Genomic DNA, 21,480 nt, shown 5'->3' on the forward strand with positions numbered 1-21,480 from the left:
TGAAGGAAGACTGAAAGAATAGATTTTGTTTAGTTTAGAAAAGAGAAGACTGAGAAGGGGCAGGATAGCAGTTTTCAGGTATCTGAAAGGGTGTTACAAGGAGGAGGAACAAAAATTGTTCTCCATGACTTCTGATAATAGGACAAGAAGCAATGGGTTTAAATTGTAGCAAGGGTGGTTTAGGTTGGACATTAGGAAAAACTTCCTGCCTGTCTGGGTGGGTAAGCACTGGAATAAATTGCCTAGGGAGGTTGTGTAATCTCAATCACTAGATATGTTTAAGAGCAGGTTAGATAGACGAGTGGTTCCCAAGTATTGGTCCATGAACCAGTGCCGCGCATGTTTATGGGAGCAAGGACAAATCCCTGTTGAGGACTGTCCATAAGAAACCAATTTTTTTGAGCCTGTGTGATGGAGTGAAATATTGCACGTGGAACTTAAGGAACAGGGTGCAATGAAGGACACCTGATCACAGGGCAAGATGTCTAAAAAGAAAGATTTGTCTGTCATCTTGACACAGAATCATTAGTGCTGCAACTAAGCATTTTAGTGTCCGGGACAAGAAATTACATTTGCATCCCGTCGTGTAGAGCCTTGAATGAAACTATCTATTTAATCCATTCCCACTTTGCAGTACCCCCTTCCACCTGCTCCTGCATCACTTGTTGATTTTTCTCCCCCTCCCCCCCCACTCTTGCAGTTGTCAGTAGGTTTTGTAAGATCCCAGTCATGCTGGTACAGTTGCACATCTGTGATGCAGTATACTCTTCATGCTGCAGCTGTGCTTGTAGTGGTGGGATCAGTGGTGCTACAAGCATCTTTGCTACCAGATTCCTCTTACCAGCCTCAAGTTTGCATTAAGGATGTAATAGTGTACTTGATTAACTGATAAGCAAAATCTTATAGATTAATGCTATAGACTACACTCATTTCTGCCCCCATTCATGCCAGTAAATTTTTTAGCAGCCTGGCTCAGTCCGGGCTTGTGCCAGGGTCTGGGACTAAACTCCTCTGTGGCTCTGCATTTAAAGTGTATTAGGAGCCAGGCAGTTCTGACTTGCGCCAGCTCCACTGGCAGGGAGCCCTCTGCCACCCAGCACCGCTACATCTCTATCAGAGGCAGCAGCGTGGGGTGGCAAGCAGCTGGTTTGTGAGGGGAACTGGTTTTCAAACTTGCACTCTTCATGGACCAGCTCCCGACTGGCACCTTTCTGTAAGAGGCAGCAGTATGTAGTGGCACGGGCTCCCTGGGAGTGGGATTGGAGCACACTAGCTGCCAATCCCACCCCTGAGGACTATAGAAGAGTCAACTAACAGATAAGAATTCATGAGGTTAATCGACGACCCAATTAACCAATATTTAACATCCCTAGTTTGCATGCTGTTTACCAGTCACCCATGTGCTGAATGTGCACAGGAACCATGACTTGAAGTAGTGGAGGTTACATACCTCTTATTCCATTATTCCTTTCCCCTGCCATCTCCCTGTGTTTTGGATCCTGTTTGGATTTGCAATAAGAGGAAGAATTGGAGAGGTGTCAATCCACTCTGCCTCTTACGCCCTTGGTCAGGAGACCATGAGAACTATGCTTGTGCAGGCCAACAGACATTGCTTTGAGAAAGTCCTGGATTCAGGCACATGTCCTGCATACATACCCATTTGTGGAGTACAGATGGGGACCACCCATATTGAAGAACCTCCAATTACGGTAAGTAACCTCCACTTGGGGTTCCTCCTTTAAGATAGACCAAACTCATGTCACTTACTAGATTCAAAGCTTACTTAAGATGCATCTTTTACTTAGGATACATTACAGCTTTGGTATTAAGATATTTCCTATTGTTTATATATTTTAGATAAACTAATGATTTAAGAGCTACTAAGTCTTCCCTTCAGATGAATAGTACAATATATTCTAAACAGCTAAATGATAAACACCTATCTACACTATAGTTCAGGTTGAGAATATATATAATTTTCATTCTTTTAAGGTAACAAGCAGAGGTGGGTACCACTTCATTTAGATGACGTAAAACCAGATAGCCAAGAAGGAACAGGCTCTCGAAATAGTTCAAGATCTCAGCCAGAAACAAGCAAACTACTTCCATACAACAGACGAAACGAGACAAGAAGTAAGTGACTCCTGTGATTATGATATCCGAGTGCCTAAGTTTAATTTATCATTCAATGAATAAAAATTTTAATGTTAGTGAAAGTAAAACCCCGATTAAAAAGAGGTATGTTGTGAAACGGGATGTTGAAGTCTGTCCATGTGACCTGTTTAGGGACTTTATTCCTCACCTACTATTCCAATACTGAGCGTCTCCTGAACAGACTTTAACGTGGTTGGTTGTACAGAAAGTTGACTTTAGCGTTAACAATGCAATAATTTACCTGAAAGAGCTAAGTTGTAGTTAGCTACTCTGAGGCCATGCCTACACTGTGAAAATTTGAATTTATTAAGGTTCTCTTTCTACCCCTTTTTGTAAAGGAGAAGGTTCTTGTACTCATTCTATGCAAGAATTCAATGTAGTTCAAAGTTGCGCATCCCTAGTAGGAAGGCTGCCATTGATTTTGAGAGCGATGCACTGCAGGTAGCTATCCCACAATGCCTGTACCACTTAACATTCTGAGTTATGTTCCCATTGCATGCTGGGACCAAAACTGTGTAGCATGTAGTTCTGGGTTCATGTAGTCAGCATCCCATAATGCATTTGTGTGCGTTGCTTCTGATGAACAGGAAATAGTCTTTTTGTGCCCTTTTTGGCCCTGGTTACCTGTGCAGATGCCGTAGCAGCATGTGCATGGACTGCCTTGTGAATCCCATTGTGCATCAAAGCATTGTGATGATGATGTTTACTTTGGTGTGCTTACTGGTGGAGTTTGTCGAGAGTGTATGCATGACACTCCAGCAAGAGGACGAACCTTGGGATGGTATGGACATGCTGTACGGGCAAGTCCTTAGTTGAGCGAATTGGAAATGCCGCCAGCATTGGATCCTCTGGAAACAGTGGAACACCAGTTCCGGTGCTGTCAGACAAATGCAAACTAGTGGGTCTGCATAGTGTTGCAGGTATGGGATGATCAGCAGTGACTGCAAAACTTCTGAATGTGTAAGACCACTTTCATGGAACTTTGTGAATGGTTTTCCCTGGCCCTGAAACGCAGGAACACCTGAATGAGATCCACTCTATGAAGAATCATAGAATCATAGAATAATAGGACTGGAAGGGACCTCAAGAGGTCATCGAGTCCAGCCCGCCGCCCTCAAGGCAGGACCAAGCTCCACCTACACCATCCCTGACAGATGTCTATCTAACCTGTTCTTAAATATCTCCAGAGAGGGAGATTCTACCACCTCCCTTGGCAATTTATTCCAATATTTGACCACCCTGACAGTTAGGAATTTTTTCCTAATGTCCAATCTAAACCTCCCCTGCTGCACTTTAAGCCCATTACTCCTTGTCCTGTCCTCAGAAACCAAGAGGAACAAATTTTCTCCTTCCTCCTTGTGACACCCTTTTAGATATTTGAAAACCGCTATCATGTCCCCCCTTAATCTTCTTTTTTCCAAACTAAACAAGCCCAGTTCATGAAGCCTGGCTTCATAGGTCATGTTCTCTAGACCTTTAATCATTCTTGTCGCTCTTCTCTGTACCCTTTCCAATTTCTCCACATCTTTCTTGAAATGTGGCGCCCAGAACTGGACACAGTACTCCAGCTGAGGCCTAACTAGTGCAGAGTAGAGCGGCAGAATGACTTCACGAGTTTTTTGCTTACAACACACCTGTTGATACAACCTAGAATCATATTTGCTTTTTTTGCAACAGCATCACACTGTTGACTCATATTCAACTTGTGGTCCACTATGACCCCTAGATCCCTTTCCGCCATGCTCCTTCCTAGACAGTTGCTTCCCATCTTGTATGTATGGAACTGATTGTTCCTTCCTAAGTGGAGCACTTTGCATTTCTCTTTATTAAACCTCATCCTGTTTACCTCTGACCATTTCTCTAACTTGCTAAGGTCATTTTGAATTATGTCCCTATCCTCCAAAGAAGTTGCAACCCCACCCAGTTTGGTATCATCTGCAAACTTAATAAGCGTACTCTCTATCCCAATATCTACATCATTGATGAAGATATTGAACAGTACGGGTCCCAAAACAGACCCTTGAGGAACTCCACTTGTTATCCCTTTCCAGCAGGATTTAGCACTGTTAACAACAACTCTCTGACTACGGTTATCCAGCCAATTATGCACCCACCTTATCGTGGCCCTATCTAAGTTATATTTGCTTAGTTTATCAATAAGAATATCATGCGAGACCGTATCAAATGCCTTACTAAAGTCTAGGTATATGACATCCACCGCTTCTCCCTTATCCACAAGGCTCGTTATCCTAGCAAAGAAAGCTATCAGATTAGTTTGGCATGACTTGTTCTTCACAAACCCATGCTGGCTATTCCCTATCACTTTATTACCTTCCAAGTGTTTGCATAGGATTTCCTTAATTACCTGCTCCATTATCTTCCCTGGGACAGACGTTAAACTGACCGGTCTTTAGTTTCCTGGGTTGTTCTTATTCCCCTTTTTATAGATGGGCACAATATTTGCCCTTTTCCAGTCTTCTGGAATCTCCCCTGTCTGCCATGATTTTTCAGAGATCATAGCTAAAGGCTCAGATACCTCCTCTATCAGCTCCTTGAGTATCCTGGGATGCATTTCATCAGGACCTGGTGACTTGCTGACATCTAACTTTCCTAAGTGACTTTTAACTTGTTCTTTGTGTATCCTATCTTCTAAACCTACCCTCTCTCTGCTTGTATTCACTACGTTAGGCACACCTCCAGACTTCTTGGGGAAGACCGAAACAAAGAAGTCATTGAGCATCTCCGCCATTTCCAAGTTTCCTGTTACTGCTTCTCCCTCCTCACTAAGCAGTGGGCCTACCCTGTCCTTGGTCTTCCTCTTGCTTTTAATGTATTTATAAAAAGTCTTCTTGTTTCCCTTTATGCCTGTAGCTAGTTTGATCTCATTTTGTGCCTTTGCCTTTCTAATCTTGCCCCTGCATTCCCGTGTTGCTTGCCTATATTCATCCTTTGTTAGTTGTCGTAGTTTCCATTTTTTATATGACTCCTTTTTTATTTTGAGATCGTGCAAGATCTCCTTGTTAAGCCAAGCTGGTCTTTTGCCATATTTTCTATCTTTCCTACACAGCGGAATTGTTTGCTTTTGGGCCCTTAACAACGTCCCTTTGAAATACTTCCAACTCTCCTCAGTTGTTTTTCCCTTCAGTCTTGCTTCCCATGGGACCTTACCTACAAGTTCTCTGAGCTTATCAAAATCTGCCTTCCTGAAATCCATTACCTCAATTGTGCTGGTCTCCCTTCTACCTTTCCTTAAGATCATGAACTCTATTATTTCGTGATCACTGTCCCCTATACTGTCTTCCACTTTCAAGTTCTCAACTAGTTCCTCCCTATTTGTTAAAACCAAATCCAGAACAGCTTCTCCTCTGGTAGCTTTTTCAACCTTCTGAAACAGAAAGTTGTCTCCAATGCAGTCCAGAAACTTATTGGATAGCCTGTGCCTCGCTGTGTTAGTTTCCCAACATATGTCTGGATAGTTGAAGTCCCCCATCACCACCAAATCTTGGGCTTTGGATAGTTTTGTTAATTGTTTAAAAAAGGCCTCATCCACCTCTTCCACCTGGCTAGGTGGCCTGTAGTAGACTCCTAGCATGATATCACCCTCGTTTTTTACCCCTTTTAGCTTAACCCAGAGACTCTCTACACAGCTATCTCCTACATTCATCTCCACTTCAGTCCAAGTGTGTAGAAGTGTTTGGCAATTGCCCTGTGGAAACTTGCAACACCAGACAGGTACTGGTCAATTGGGAATCAATTCAGAGTGGAGAAATTTACAGTGGGGGCTATTGTCAGGGCTCGACAAATAATGCAATCTACTCGCCCGGGGCGAGTAGATTGCAACCCGGAAGAGCCGGGTTCAGGCGATCTGCTCATGCACAGAATGATCTGCGCATGCGCAGATCGCCGGACAGCACAGCTGGTGAGCGGGGCTCGCTGCTGTGCGATGAGTCGTGGCTATTGTTATACAAGTAGTCAAAGCAATCAATAACATTGCTACGCAGGGTTGTAATTCTGGGGAATGTGGACAACATAGTGGATGGCTTTGCCACAATGGAGTTCCCTAACTGTGGCGGGAAAACAGATGAAACACACATTCCCATCTTGGCACTCGACTGCCTTATCAAGGAGTACATAAACTGGAAGGGGTACGTCTCGATTGTGCTGCAGGTGCTGATAGATCACAAAGGCCATTTCACCAACATTAATTTGGGAGGGTCGGGAAGGATGTGTGACGTTAACACCTTTAGAGGAACTCCTGCCTCTGCAGAAAGCTGCAAGCTAGAACTTTTTTCACAGACGAGAAAATTGGAATCAGAGAGATGGAAATGCCAATAATGATCCTTGTTGACCCAGCCTATCTCTTGCTCCCGTGGCTTAGGAAATCATACATGGGCAGCCTGGACCTCTGTAAGGAGCAATTCAACTACAGGCTGAGTAAGTGCAGAATGGAGGTGGAATGTGTTTTTGGACGTTGAAAGATAAGGTTTCAGAGTCTACTGACTAGGTTAGACCTCAGTGAATGCAACAGTCCCTTTGTGGTGGCAGCCTGCTATATGCTCCAAAATATTTGAGAGAGCAAGGGGGAAAGAATGTGGGGGGGGGGGGGGGAACTAGGGCAGAGTGCCTTGCCAGAGATTTTGAGCAGCCAGATACCAGGGCAATAAGGAGAGCACAGCTCTGGACAGTGTAAATCAGACAGGTTTTGAAATAAATGTTTCATGAATGGCCATTTTTGAGTCAGGCACGTTGCTCTCAATGAGGTGCCCCTGCATTTAGAGTGTTTGCCCCCAACCCCACCCCTGCAATAGAAGCAATAAAGAGACTGTTCAGAAATGTATTTTTATTTAGGGAGCACAGTAGGAACTGAAAAGGAGTTAATGGTGGAGCCCTTAAGGATGGAGTGGGAAGTCAGAAATTCAAGGACACCCTTTTGCTTCATGCCACCTTGGAGGCTAGCTGAATATGAGGCTGCCTTTGAGTTCTTTCCCCATCCCTGTGCCCTAGGGTCCCTGCAGGAGGAGGCTATGGAACTGGGTGAGAAGGGAATGTTGGTGTGCAAGAAGGGGAGGGAGCCTATCGGGGTACATGTCTTGGAAAGCTGCCATGTGGTCCATGACTGACATCAGGGACAGCAAGACTGTCTCCGGCTGCTTCATTTGGAATGCTCTGCAAGCTCTCCTTTCCTGATACTCTGCTTGCATCTCCTCTAGTATGTATTTGATTACAAATATTTTTACCCCGCCTCCTTATTTAAAATATTATACACTATATATAAAAATAAAAAATTAAAATACAAGACCCCAGGGGAACATAAGACCTGCTAAGACATCTCAAGAGAAGGGAGACACGTACAGAATCAAACACCAATAAAAGCACAAGTAAAAAGGGTGGCTTTAGCCTGCCGTTGAATCAATGCTAACATTGGCACCGGGTGAATATCCCGGGGGAGAGAGTTCTACAGCCTGGGAGCAAAAGCTGAGAAGGGCTTGCTCTGCACAGATGTTAACCTTAACTTCGCAAGTGGAGGAACACAGAGCAGAGCCTCCCCCAGCTGACCTCAGTCCCCAGGCAGATTTTCCTATGGGAAAATATGGTCGTACAGATACCTCAGACACAACCTGTTTAGGGCTTTATAGCTTATAACCAAGACATTAAATTGTGCCCGGAAACATACCAGAAGCCAGTGTAGCTGCCGGAGCACCAGCATAATGTGCTCCGTATAACAAGTATTAGTTAAAACTCAAGCAGCTGCATTCTGGACCAGTTGAAGTTTCTGTAGGTTCCTCAGAGGCAGCCCCACATAAAGTGCATTGCAGTAATCCAATCAGGATGTAACAGCATGGATCACTGTGGCCACATCATGCTTATTCAGGAAGGGTTACAGCTGGCCGATCAGCCGAAGCTACCCAAAAGCACTCCTGGCCGCTGAAGAAGTTTTGATTCTCAAATCTTAAAAAAGAGTCCATGAGGACTCCCATGCTGCATACCTGTACTTTCAGGGGGAGCGTAACCCTGTCTAGAACAGGTGCTACGCCATATTCCCAAAGAGATGGCTTCCTGATCCACAGGACCTCAGCCTTATCTGGATTCAGATTCATCTTATTTGACCTCATCCAGTCCATCGCTGCCTGTAGACACCAGTTTAGATCAGTCGCCGCCACACCTGGTTCTGATGTCACAGAGAAATAGAGTTGGACATCATCTGCATATTGATGGCACCGTCCTCCAAAACTCCTTACGACTTCTCCCGGCGGCTTCATGTAGATGTTAAACAGCAGAGGGAACAAGATGAAATCTTGCAGATCCTGTAGCACAATCGACACAGGGTCAAGTGGCAGCCCCCTAGCTCCACCTTCTGAAAACGTCCAGACATGTAAGACTGGAATCACTGCAAAACAGTGCCTCTGATACCGAGCTCTGCCAGGCGCTCCATAAGGATACCATGGTTAATGGTATCAAAAGTCACTAAGAGGGCCAAGAGAATCAACAGGGATGCACTTTCCCTGTCTGTTTCCTAGCTTAAGTCATCTACCCGGGTGACCCAAGGTGGTTTCAGTTCCAAAACCCGGCCTCAAGCCAGACTGAAATAGAGCTAGATAATCCATTTCTTCCAAGAAAGCTTGGAGTTGCAGCACCACCGCCCACTCAAGTACCTTGCCCAAGAAGGGAATATTAGCAACTGGGCAATGGTTATTGAAATCATATGGGTCCATGGAAGGCTTCTTAAGTAGTGGTTTTATCACTGCCTCTTTCCAGGTGGCAGGAACTATACCATAACTAATAGCAGCATTAATAATCCCCTGGACCCAACCAGTCGTCCCTCCCTGGCTAGCTTGAATAAGCCATGAAGTGCTGAGGTCGAGAGAGCATGTGGTGGGTTGCACTCCTCCAAGCACTTTGTCCACATCCTCGATCTGAAACTGTTCCAAAGAAAAAACAACTAAGCGGCGCACTCAACACATTCTGTACCCCACTTAGATAACAGCCCAAGTCCAAATCAGACTGAATGTGAGCAATCATATCTGCAAAGTGCTTCGTGAACAGGACACAGTGGAGAGCCAAGAGCTCCTGCATTTCGTCATGAGTGCCAGACAGTAAGAGGCCCCACACCACTCGAAATAGTTCCACTGGATGGCATTGTGCAGATGCAGTATGGGTGGAGAAGTAGCTTTTCTTCACTATCGGCACCACCACAAAGTAGGCTCGCAATTCAGCTTATCCCACAATTGATTGGACTCAGTGCTAGTTCTCTTCCAGTGGCATTCTAGCCATCATACAGACTGTTTTGCCACTGTCAACTCCCCAGAAAACCAGGGAGCAAACCTGGCTTGACTAGCCCAAAAAGGTCGCTTAGGAGCAATCCTGTCAACTGCCCGGGTGTTACCTCAGTATTCCATATATCAAGTAGGACAGTGACAGGACCATTTGCCATAATGGCTAAACAGTCCCTCAGGGTCCATCAGCCTCTGAGGATGGACCATCTTAATCGGTCCCGTGCCTATGTGGAGAAGGTCAGCAGTCTAAACTTAACCAGGTAGTGATGGGTCCATGACAAAGGGAGTGTAACCACATACCTTATCCCAAGAACTCTAGCTCCCTCAGTCCAAAAGACCAGATCGAGCGTATGACCTGCAACATGCGTGGGGGCAGTTATTTTTTGGGATGGACCTAGGGTCATCATGGTATCCATAAAATCTTGGACTGGACCAGACAGGATAGCCTCTGCATGAACATTAAAGTCTCCCAAGACCAAAAACCTTGGGGTCCTCAATGCCACATCCGAGACCACCTCAGCCAGCTCGAGCAAAGCGTCTGCTGTGTGGCAGGGTGGGCGGTATACAAGCAGAACACCCAACCTATCCTGGCCATTCAACATCAAGTACAAACACTCGAATCTAACCCTTTGTTGGACCAAGGCCCTGGCCAATGCGATGGTATCCCGATAGACAGTCGCCACCTCCCTTCCCCTCCCATCCAGCCACAGCTAGTGCTGAACCGAGAAACTACTCTCAGCAAAGTCTCAGTGATACAAGCCAGGCTGGCCCCTTCATCCAGGATTAAATTATGGATAACTGTATTGTGGGATACCAACCTGGCATGCAGCAGCAGCCTCAGGGCTGACGGCCAGATGTTAAGGTTCCCAGAGTCATTGAGACTGGGAACAGGACCGGAAGAAGGAATAGCACATAACTGTTCCCCTTAGTTGGACCGTTCTGATGATATTGCCGTATCTTCCCCCACCTGTCACAACTGCTACAATGCTATCTGAACTCTCCCTTTTATCCAGGCCATCTGTGCCACAACGCATAATGAAAAAGGAAAACAACAAATACAACTCTTCATTGACCTTCAGTGTGGGCAGATAGGGGGCACTTACTCTCACCAAGAACCCTTCCCTGCCCTCCCTGCTCTCACCAGGAACTGAATAGGCCACCACACAAATAACACATGTGCTGCTCTCCATAGCACAAACACACACTCAAAAATTACACTGACACACACAACACAGGGCCCAAAGGGCAGCCCTCTTTGGCTCGCCCCTTCAGTGTGTCCCACTGCCAGCAGCCGCTTCCTAGCTTTAAGCCCACCCTGGAAATGGCTGCAGGCAATACCTGCAGCTGAAAGTTCCTAGTGCTAACTGGGCAGGCCTCTGACCCAGGAGGTAGTACAGCAACAGCAGGGCAAAAGTCTTCCCTTCAAGAGGGTGCAAGGAAAGATGTTAGTCCTTGTTCCCAGCCCTCACCCCTCCCTCTTGCTTCTGAGGTTCATAGGTATCAAAGAAGTTTGTGGAATGAGGACAATCAATGGGACAGAGTCATACCAGAACACAAAATATATTGAAAGGATAAAACAAGTAGTGCTGGTGGGGAAGTGGCACTATATGTAAAAGAAAATGTAGAATCAAATGAAGTAAAAATCTTAAATGAGCCAAAATGTGCCAAAATGTATCCTAGAATCTCTACGGATAGTAATTTCATGCTCCAATAATAAGAATATAGCAGTAGGGATATATTATTGACCACCTGGTCAGGACAGTGATAGTAACTATGAAATGCTAAGTGAGATTAGATAAACACTCAATAATAGTTGAGGATTTCAACTGTCCCCATACTGACTGGGTACACATCACCTCAGGACGGGATACAGAGATTAAAAAATTTTTATACCTTAAATGACTGCTTCTTGGAGTAGCCGGTTCTGGAACCCACAAAGTGAGAGGCTATTCTTGATTTAGTCCTAGATGGAGTGCAAGAAGTTCAAGAAGTAAATATAACATGACCGCTTGGAAATAGTGATCATAATGTAATAAAATTTAACATGCCCGTGGTGGGAAAAACACTTCAGCAGCCCAGCACTGTAGCATTTAATTTCAGAAAGGGGAACTACACAAAAATGAGGAGGTTAGTTAAACAGAAATTAAAAGGTACAGTGACAAAAATAAAATCTCTGCAAGCTGCATGGAAAGTTTTCAAAGACACCGTAAGAGAGGTCCAATTTAAATGTATATCCCAAATTTAAAAACACAGTAAGAGAACCAAAAAGTTCCATTGTCGCTTGACAACCAAGTAAAAGAAGCAGACACAGATAAAAAGACACCTTTTAAAAAGTGGAAGTCAAATTCTAGTGAGGAAAATAGAAAGGAGCGTATTTTTTTGTGTAAAAATATAAGACGATATGCCAAAAAGGAGTTTGAAGAACAGCTAGACAAAAACTCAAAGTAATAGCAGAATGTTTAAGTACATCAGAAGCAGGAAGCCAGCTAAACAGCCAGTGGAGCCCTTGGACTATCGAAATGCTAAAGGAGCACTCAAAGATGATAAAGTAATTGCGGAGAAGCTAAATGAATTCTTTGCTTCAGTCTTCATGGCTGAGGATATTGGGGAGATTCCCAAACTTGAGCCATTTTTTTAGGTGACAAAACTGAGGAATTGTCCCAGTTTGAGGTGTCATTAGAGCATGTTTTGGAACAAATGGATAAACTTAACAGTAACAAGTTATCTGAAACCAGATGGCATTCACACAAGAGTTCTGAAAACTCAAATAGGAAATTTCAGAACGATCAACTGTGGTTTGTAACCTATCCTTTAAATCAGCTTCCATACCTAATGACTGGAAGATTGCTAATGTCACGCCAATATTTAAAAAGGGCTCAAGAAGTGATCCTGGCAATTACAGACCGGTAAATCTGACATCAGTACTGGGCAAATTAGTTGAAACTACAGTAAAGAATAAAATTGTCAGACACATGGATGAATATAATTTGTTGGGGGAAGTCAACATGATTTATCTAAAGGGAAATCATGCCTTACTAATTTGCTAGAGTTCTTTGAGGGGGTCAACTAATATGTGGACAAGGAGGATCCAGTGGATATAGTATACTTAGATTTCCAGAAAGCCTTTGACAAAGTCCCTCACCAAAGGCTCTTAAGTAAGTTGTCATGGAATAAGAGGGGAAGGTCCTTTTGTGGATTGGTAACTGGGTAAAAGACAGGAAACAAACCGTAGGAATAAATGGTAAGTTTTCCTAGTGGAGAGAGGTAACTAGTGGGGTCCCCCAAGGGTCTGTTCTGGGACCAATCCTATTCCAATTATTTATAAATGATCTAGCGAAAGGGGTAAACAGTGAGGTAGCAAAACTTGCAGATGATACCAGACTGCTCAAGATAGTAAGGACCAAAGCAGACTGTGAAGAGCTTCAAAAAGGTCTCAGCAAACTAAGTGATCGGGCAACAAAATGGTAAATGAAATTTAATGTTGATAAATGTAAAGTAATGCACATTGGGGGGAAAAAATCACAACTATAGTTGAAAACATCCACTCAGTGTGCAGCGGCAGTCAAAAAAGCAAATAGAATGCTAGAAATAATTTTAAAAGGGATAGAGAAGAAGACAGAGTATCTTATTGCCTCTATATAAAACCATGGTATGCCGACATCTTGGATACCGCGTATATATGTGGTCGCCTCATCTCAAAAAAGAAATAATGGCATTGGAAAAAGTTCCAAAAAGGGCAACAAGAACGAGTATGGGTTTGGAACGGCTCCTATATGAAGAGAGACTAAAAAGACTTGGACTTCTCAGCTTAGAGAAGAGGAAACTAGGGGGCATATGATATAGAGGTCTATAAAATTGTGACGCGCGTGGAAAAAGTTAATAAGGAAAAGTTGTTTACTTATTCCCACAGTCTAAGAACTAGAGGTCACCAAATGAAATTAATAGGCTGCAGATTTAAAACAAACAAAGGAAGTTTTTCTTCACTCAGCGCACAGTCAACCTGTGGAACTCCTTGTCAGAGCATGTGGTGAAGGCTAGAACTTTAACAGGGTTCAGAAAAGAGCTATATAGATTCATGGAGGTTAGATCCATCAATGGCTATTAGCCAGTATAAGTAGAAATGGTGTTCCTAGCCTCTGATTGTCTGGAAATGGGTGACAGGAGAGGGATCACATGAGGATTACCTCTTATGTTTCCTCCCTCTGGGGCATCTGGTATTGGCCAGTCAGCAGACAGGATACCATTGGTCTGACCCATTATGGCCGTTGTTATTTTTCTATGAGGATTATGTTCTATTGTTTGTAAATAGTTCAATCTTGTAAATAATTAGTTGTTTAGTAGCTATTAAGTTAGTGTTATCTTAGAGTAGTTGTAGTTCACACTTCATTCCCCCCATGGGCATGGGGGGAATGCCAGGGCCTCACAGCTTCAAGCCTTGTGCAAGGTGTCAAAAGCCCATGCCCTCTGGGAACCCCCTCCAGGAGTGCCTTAAGTGTCTAGGAGAGGGACATTTGACTGAGTCTTGTAAAATCTGTTAGTCCTTCAAGCCTAGAACAAAGCAGGAGCACGACTCACGGTTGAAACTGCTCCTCATGGAGTCAATGCTCCAGCTTGGGGCACCGGGCCCTGCACTACCTCTAAGAAGCGCACCAGCGTTGGTGCGCAAGACAGGCACTATGCCAAGACGTTCAGCAGCGTCAGACTGATCTGTGGCACCGGCACCAGTCCCAATCCCAGGCACCGAGATCAAAGAAGATGCAGAGAGGAAGGTCCCTGTCAAGAAGTGAGTGAGAGGTGCGCCCTCAGGAGGGACACCAAAAAGCTCTGTCCCTGCCTAAATCCGATGTTGTGCCCATGCTGCATAGGTGCAGGTTGAGCTTTGTATGGGCAAGTAGTTCAGAGGTCCAAGATCTGTCCGTGGAGTGGTCTGGGAACCCTTGATCCCTGACACAGTTGTTGAGGCCTGGGAGCTGATTGAACTCATATCTGCACTGGGCTTGACACCACCAGGTGGAGACTCCATACCATGTGGAACAATGGCTGGCACTGAAGACTACGGCACATAAGTGCTCTCCACCATTGCTGGCTGTGCTGTTGGGCCTGGCACCCGTCCCATCGGTGGCACAGGCCCCGACAGGACAAACTTTGGCTGAAGCTGGACCTCTTGCGGTACTGCAGGCACTCCATCTGGCCCAGTGTTGGCACATACAGCCGCTCCCCGACTTACGGCCACCTTTACTTACGACCATCTGCACTTACGACCAAAGCGGTCGTAAACACGGATCTGAGTTACGAACGGCGATCCGTGCTTACAAACAGAGTGGTTGCCATGTAACTCTATGGGATCCGAGTTACAAACAGTTCGAGTTACGGATCAAATGTTTGTAACTCAGAGCGGCTGTAATAAAATGCCACCACTGGTACCGCTCTGAGAGAAGACAGCAGCAATGGTGTGTTACAGCCGGCACAAGGTCATGTCATTGATTGCCACACCATCTTGTTCTGCATCTGAGTACTCATTGGAGTTGGACCCAGTCGATATCGAGGGCATCATCACGCAGCCAGTCCTGCTCCCCACACTGGTCATGTTTGTGGCACCAGTCACACTCTCAGCACTGCTCTGGGCTCCACAATGGCAACTTTTTGGACCCGCTGAGCATACCACCAGGCCTTGGGGTAGGGGTTATCGAGGTCAGTCTCGGCTTCAGCCTTGGACTCTGGGCATAGACACACCCTGTGTGTTATCCCACTCTCACAGGCCTTGTCATCGGAGTCCAGAGGAAGCCCCATGGGAGCATTGGGTGCCCAATCAGAACTGTCCACCTCTGAACCGCCTGCCATGGATCCTCACCATCAGCACTTTCCTCGGGCCCAGCAAGGAGCACAGCTTGAGGATTTAGGGATGCCCACAGAATCATCATGTCCTCTTCCCCCAACGAGGCGCTGGCTGACCCTTCTCTGGTCATGCCCACCATGGACATATTCACCTACCAAGTGCTCCTAAGGGGACTTACTCAGAACCTAGGGGTGCAGGTCGAGGAGGAAGCAGAAGAGTGATCCAATGGTGGACATCCTGATAGTGGATGCCTGGCCAGAATTGCCCTGCCCCTTAACAATGCGGTAACCAAAATTACTAAAACTCTCTGCAGACTCTGGCATCTATCCCACTGAAGCAGAAGGGTTTGGAGAGAGGATACTTTGTGCTGCGGTCGGGTCATGAACATCTATTTGCCCGCTCACCGCCTGGCTCCACTGTGGTACAGGCTACATGCGACAGGAAGAGGCAGGGCCAGTGTGGGCCTACCCCCAAGAACAAAGAGCCTAAGACAGACTCTTGGTGAGGGAGGCCTGTGTCCCTGTGGGATTGCAGCTGAGGATTGTCAACCAACAGGCAATGCTTAGCAGGTATGCCTATAACTCCTGGGTGACTGTGAATAAATTTAAAGACCAACTCCCTAGGGAGCTGCAACAGGAGTTTTGGACCCTCACTGAGGAAGGCAGTGTGGTATCCTATACAGCCCTCCAAGTTGTATTGGACGCTGCCAACTCAGCAATCCAGGCAGTAGTCACAGGGATAGTAATATGGCGAATTCATGGCTGCAGGTATCAGGCATCCCACCCGGAGTTCAAACAATGCTGCGAGACCTGACCTTTGAGGCAGCTCTTTTTGGAGCAGATGGACAGCTGGCTGCAGTGTTAAGGACTTGAGGGGGACCTTGAAGTCCTTGGGCATATATACTCCCGACCTGCAATGTCGCCCCTTAAACCCGAGACAGCAGAGGCCTTACCAGCAGGGACACAGACAGCAGGGTGGCAGGCAGTGTAACAGGAGCAACAATGATAGGACTAACGGAGAAGCTAGCTCTATCCCTGTCCTTTCTCTCCCACCCTCCTATCCCCCTTCCCTGTCCCTCTTCAGGGACCCCTCTCACAAGCACCTTTTATGTCAGGTCTCCTTGTTCCTGTTATTGGGGGCAGTTGAAGAGGCTCCACATAAATTTCAGGGGAAGGGGTTTTATTCCCAGTACAGGCAGTCCCTGGGTTACGTACAAGATAGGTACTGTAGGTTTGTTCTTAATTTGAATCTGTATGCAAGTCGGAACTGGGATCCAGATTCAGCCGCTGCTGAAACCGATCAGTTTCAACAGTGGCTGAATCTGGACGCCAGTTCTGACTTACATACAGATTCAACTTACGAACCCCAGGCATCCCCAAGTCAGCTGCTGCTGAAACTGATCAGCGGCTGATTCCAGGAAGCCCGGGGCAGGGGCTTCCTGTAGTCAGCCACTGGTCAGTTTCAGCAGCGGCTGACTTGGGGACGCCTGGGGCAGAGCAGCTGGGGTGCTGCTGGCTTGGTCCAGTAGCGCCGCTGGACCAACCCAGCTGCACCCAAGCTGCTCTGCCCCAGGCGTCCTGATTCAGCCACTGCTGAAACTGACCAGCAGTGGCTGAATCAGGATGCCTGGGGCAGAGCAGCTGGGGTGCTGCCGGGTTGGTCCCGTAGCGCCCAGAGCGGCGCTACGGGACCAACCGGCAGCGCCCCAGCTGCTGTACCACAGGCGTCCGGAGCAAAGCCGGGGAGCACGGGGGCAGCGGGACAGCCCAGACGTGCCGTGGCTGTCCTCCTGCCGTCGGGCTCGGCGGCTTTGCTCTGCTTTGCTCCCCGTCCCCCTGGTCTGCAGACCAGGGGGCCGGGGAGCAAAGCGGCGGAACACGCGGGCAGCCCAGACGCATCTGGGCTGTCCGCTGCCCGCGTGCTCCGTGGCTTTGTTCTGCTTTGCTCCCTGTCCCCTGGTGCTGCAGACCAGGGGGACGGGGAGCAAAGCAGAACAAAGCCGCGGAGCACGCGGGCAGCGGACAGCCCAGACGCGTCTGGGCTGCCTGCATGTTCCGCCACTTGGCTTCCTCTCCCTGGTCTGCTGGAGACCAGGGAGAGGACCCCGTTCGTAACTGCGGATCCGACATAAGTCGGATCCGCGTAACTCGGGGACTGCCTGTACTTCCTAATCTCAAAGTCTAAAGGGGTCCTTTACCCCCATCTTATACTTCAGAGAGCTAAATGCCTTTGTAAACAAGTTGAGGTTCAGGATGGTCTCCATCATTCTCTCTCTCGATCTAGGGGACTGGTACACACCCTATGTGTCTTATGTCAAGGGCAATGTCTACACTACCCTCCTAGTTCGAACTAGGAGGGTAGTGTAGGCATACCGCACTTGCAAATGAAGCCCGGGATTTGAATTTCCCGGGCTTCATTTGTATAAGGGGGAGCCGCCATTTTTAAAACCCCGCTGGTTCGAACCCCGTGCAGCGCGGCTACACGGGGCTCGAACTAGGTAGTTTGGACTAGGCTTCCTATTCCGAACTACCGGTACACCTCGTTTGTACCGGTAGTCTGGAATAGGAAGCCTAGTCCGAACTACCTAGTTCGAGCCCCGTGTAGCCGCGCTGCACGGGGTTCGAACCAGCGGGGTTTTAAAAATGGCGGCTCCCCGCTTATGCAAATGAAGCCCGGGAAATTCAAATCCCGGGCTTCATTTGTAAGTGCGGTATGCCTACATTACCCTGCTAGTTCGAACTAGCGGGGTAGTGTAGACATACCCATATTTCCATTATCCCCTCCCACAGGAGGTTCTTCCATTTCATGGTAGGCACTGACCACTCCCAGTTTATGGTCCTACTGTTGGGCCTGTCCACTGACCCCAGGGTGTTTACCAAGTGTATGGCAGTGGTGGCAAGCTTTCTCAAGTGGAGGAAAGTACAAGTCTTCTCCTGCCCAGATCACTGACTCATCAGAGGTTGCTCCAGGAGCCAGGTGTTCAGCCACATAGATCTGGACAGAGACCTTCTCCTGTCTAGGGCTTCTGTTGAATGAAGCAACATTTTTTCTCATCCCCATGCAAGTAATAGTTATGGGAGCAAGACTGGATGCCATGACAGGGCATGAATCCCTCCTAAATACCAGGTTTGCAGCAATGAGGGACATTATTCTGAGGCTCAAAGCCATACCCCCGATAACCTTAAGAATCTGTATGAGACTGCTAGGTCACATGGCATCACGCATGTACATTGTGCAATACGCCAGGCTACACCTATGCCCTCTGCAGGCATGTCTGGTGAAGGTCTACAACCTGTCCCACGATCACATTGACATAGTGGTGACCATCCCACTGGAGGTGTTGAGCATGATGGACTGTTGGCTGCAGGAGGACAAGGTATATGGAGGAATCCCGTTCACCCTGCAGCCTCCCTTGATGTAGATGGTGATGGAGAGCCCCAACTAGGTGAGCTCAGGACTAAAGGTATGTGGTCCTGGGCAGAGCAGTCGCGACGTGTGTGTGTCTGGGAGCTGAGGGCAGTGTGCCTGGTGTGCCAAGCATTTCTGCCCCAGCTCAATGGCAAGTGTGTTTCCATCGTGACAGACAACACAACAGTGATGATTTATCAATCAATAGGATGCTTGATTCTCTCCCCTGTGTCAGGAAGCTCTAGCACTCTGGGATCTGTGCATTGCTTCCCAGGCCAACAAGAAGTATGCCAAGTTCTGATTGTACCTGAATCAATGCCCAGGGTCAGAGAGGGATTCCATGATAATGTGGTTGCCCCCTTATCTCCTGTATGCCTTCCTTCCATTTCTGCTCATACACGAGGTCCTCCTGAGGTTGAGGTGCAGCATATCAGTGATCCTGAGGGCTGTGGCTGCACTGGTATTCCACTCTGGAGGACCCCATTGCTGTACCGCTCTTGCCTGACTTGTTGTCTAAGGAGCTGGGTCAGAGTCATCTGTGCCACCCAAACCTGCAGTCTCTCCACTTCAGAGCCTGGAAGATTCATGGTTGAGGGGTGGAGAGTTGTAACATTACAGGTCAGGTGGGTGTTAATGAAAAGTAGGAAATCCTCCACCAGGGCAACCTATAGGGCCAAATGGAAAAGGTTCTGGACTTGGGCTGCCCAGAGTGGAGTAGACCCCTTCCAGGCCTTTATCCTGCTAATCCTAGGCTACCTTCTTGCTCTTGGGCAGCAAGGTTTATCTGCCTCCTCAGTGAGGGTACACCTGGCAGTTGTTCTGGCTTTCCACCCAGGGAAAAGGGGAGGCTTGGTATTTATCAGCCCTGTGGTTAAATGTTTCCTAAAAGGTTTGGGCAGTCTCTACTCTCAGGTGAGACAGTCCGTTCTTCAGTGGGATCTAAATTTAGTGCTCAAGGGGCTCATGTGCTCCTCAGTCATGCCCTTAGGCACGTGTTCCTTGTCTCACCTCTCTTGGAAAGTGGCTTTCCTGGTGGCTATGGCATCAGCCACAAGGGCCTCCTAACTACGGGCCTTTGTCAGAGCCCCCCTTAAACAGTCTCTTCCAAAGACAAGGTCACACTCCGCTCATACCCGCCTTTCTGCCTAAGGTGGTGTCAGTGTTCCACATGTCACAGGATGTTTTCCTTCTGGTCTTCTACGCTAAGCCCCATGAGGACCGGAAAGAACAGGCATTACACTCATTAGACGTGAGAAGAGCTCTTGCATTTTATGTAGATACAACAAAGCCTTTCCACAGATCCACGCAGTTGTTTATCTCCATTGCAGGCAGAATGAAAGGCCTCCTGGTGTTGGCTCAGTGTTTTTCATCGTGGATTATGGCTTGTATTAAAGGCATGCTATGACCTGGCAGGGGAACTGCCCCCTTCTCCCCCGCCCCCCCACACCCATCACCATAGACTTTTGGGATCTTTTCATAGATATCTGTGTTTCGCTTGCTGGTTCGGAGTGGCATGAGAATGGATTCCTCTGCCCATGCATCAATGAGGTCCAAAATGTCCTTCACTTTGCATGCTGGTGTTCATTTGTGCTCATTGGAACTGGTTCCCATGTGACTTGAACTCATGGCCAGGTGTGCTGCCTGCTCTGAGGTGTGCTCTCCATGTTATCCACACAAGAAATGAAATTCAAAGTTTCCTGGGCCTTTTCTTGTTCACCTGGAAAGTAGTAGAGTCACAAGTCCTGGCCAGAGCGATCACAGCGGGGCACTATTGGATGCCTTCTGAAGGCCAAGAACATCAAGTATGGTTTTGATGCCCAGCACCTTTCTAGTTTGTCAATTTTAATGCTTCTCAGCAGGAGTTCTGCTGGTGGTGTTTGGCATACACCTGATTTAGTCTCGTTAGGAATCTTCCACTAGACTCTTTGATCTGACCGTCTCAGTTTGGCAACTGATGCACCCCATAATAGTTGTCCCATATCACCATACATATCTCAGACACTGTGGGTGATAGGTGTACTTACGGAGTGCCAAGCATCCTCAAAATTGTATGCACCTCATACATGTGTAAAAGGAACTGTATTGTGGCTGCAGACGTCAAATAAAAGACATGCTGAGAGCAGTGTTCCCGCTAAGATTTTCTGTCCATGAGCAGAGTGAGTTTTGTCTTCTGCACCAATATTGAGGTCATGTGTGCTTGTTTGGATCTGTGCCACCATGGCATCCAAGCGCGCGCGCGCTCTCTCTCGCTCTCGCTCTCGCTCTCTCTCTCTCTCTCTCAAATTTAAAATGTTATGGAAAAGAATAGGAAAACAAGGGATAATTAAGGTTCATGACTTATTTCATATGAAGTCAAATAAAAAGAAAATTAATATTGCCAAATTTTGCAAGTAGCCAGCTGACTTGCTCCATTTATAACCCTTTCCCAGGCCCTCCCCAAGAAGGATTAGATGATCTCTCAGGCTTCCTTCCAGTCCTGTGATCACTGTCAGAATTCAAAACACCAAAAGGACATTGGAGGATTTGCTAGCAATATCAGGAGTATGATGAGATCTAGCAGAACAGTTTGAACTACAGCATCTCAACTTTAATTAGGATATCAAGGCATGACCATACTGTAACAATGTAGGAATGCTGAAAAAGTGAAAGATGTGTCTACGCCCCCTTTATGATTTCTATATTTTCAACCTTGCCAGAAGCAAGTCCAGCCTCTATTGTACATTAGATTAGCCTTAAAGCTGCTCTAAGTCTTCACTGTCCACAGTTCCATAGAAGTCATAGGAGACCAAAATAACCACAGTGCAGCAC

At 46.9% G+C, this 21,480-nt stretch overlaps 1 protein-coding gene across 10 annotated transcripts in view; it reads left to right on the top strand.

The window, feature by feature from the left end:
• Positions 1-21,480, top strand: part of LARP1B (La ribonucleoprotein 1B) — a 116,474-nt gene that overhangs the window by 34,313 nt on the left and 60,681 nt on the right. For all 10 annotated transcript variants that reach the window (XR_012904143.2, XM_075929961.2, XM_075929954.2 and 7 more), the window contains one exon: positions 1,993-2,133. Coding sequence is in view for 9 of the 10 variants with exons in the window: in XM_075929961.2 (XP_075786076.2) it covers positions 1,993-2,133 (141 nt within the window). In the remaining variant the exon portion in view is untranslated. The remainder of the gene's footprint in view (positions 1-1,992; positions 2,134-21,480) is intronic.

This window comes from Pelodiscus sinensis, chromosome 4 (genome assembly GCF_052426305.1).
Source record: "Pelodiscus sinensis isolate ZL-2025 chromosome 4, ASM5242630v1, whole genome shotgun sequence".
NCBI classification, from domain to species: domain Eukaryota; kingdom Metazoa; phylum Chordata; order Testudines; family Trionychidae; genus Pelodiscus; species Pelodiscus sinensis.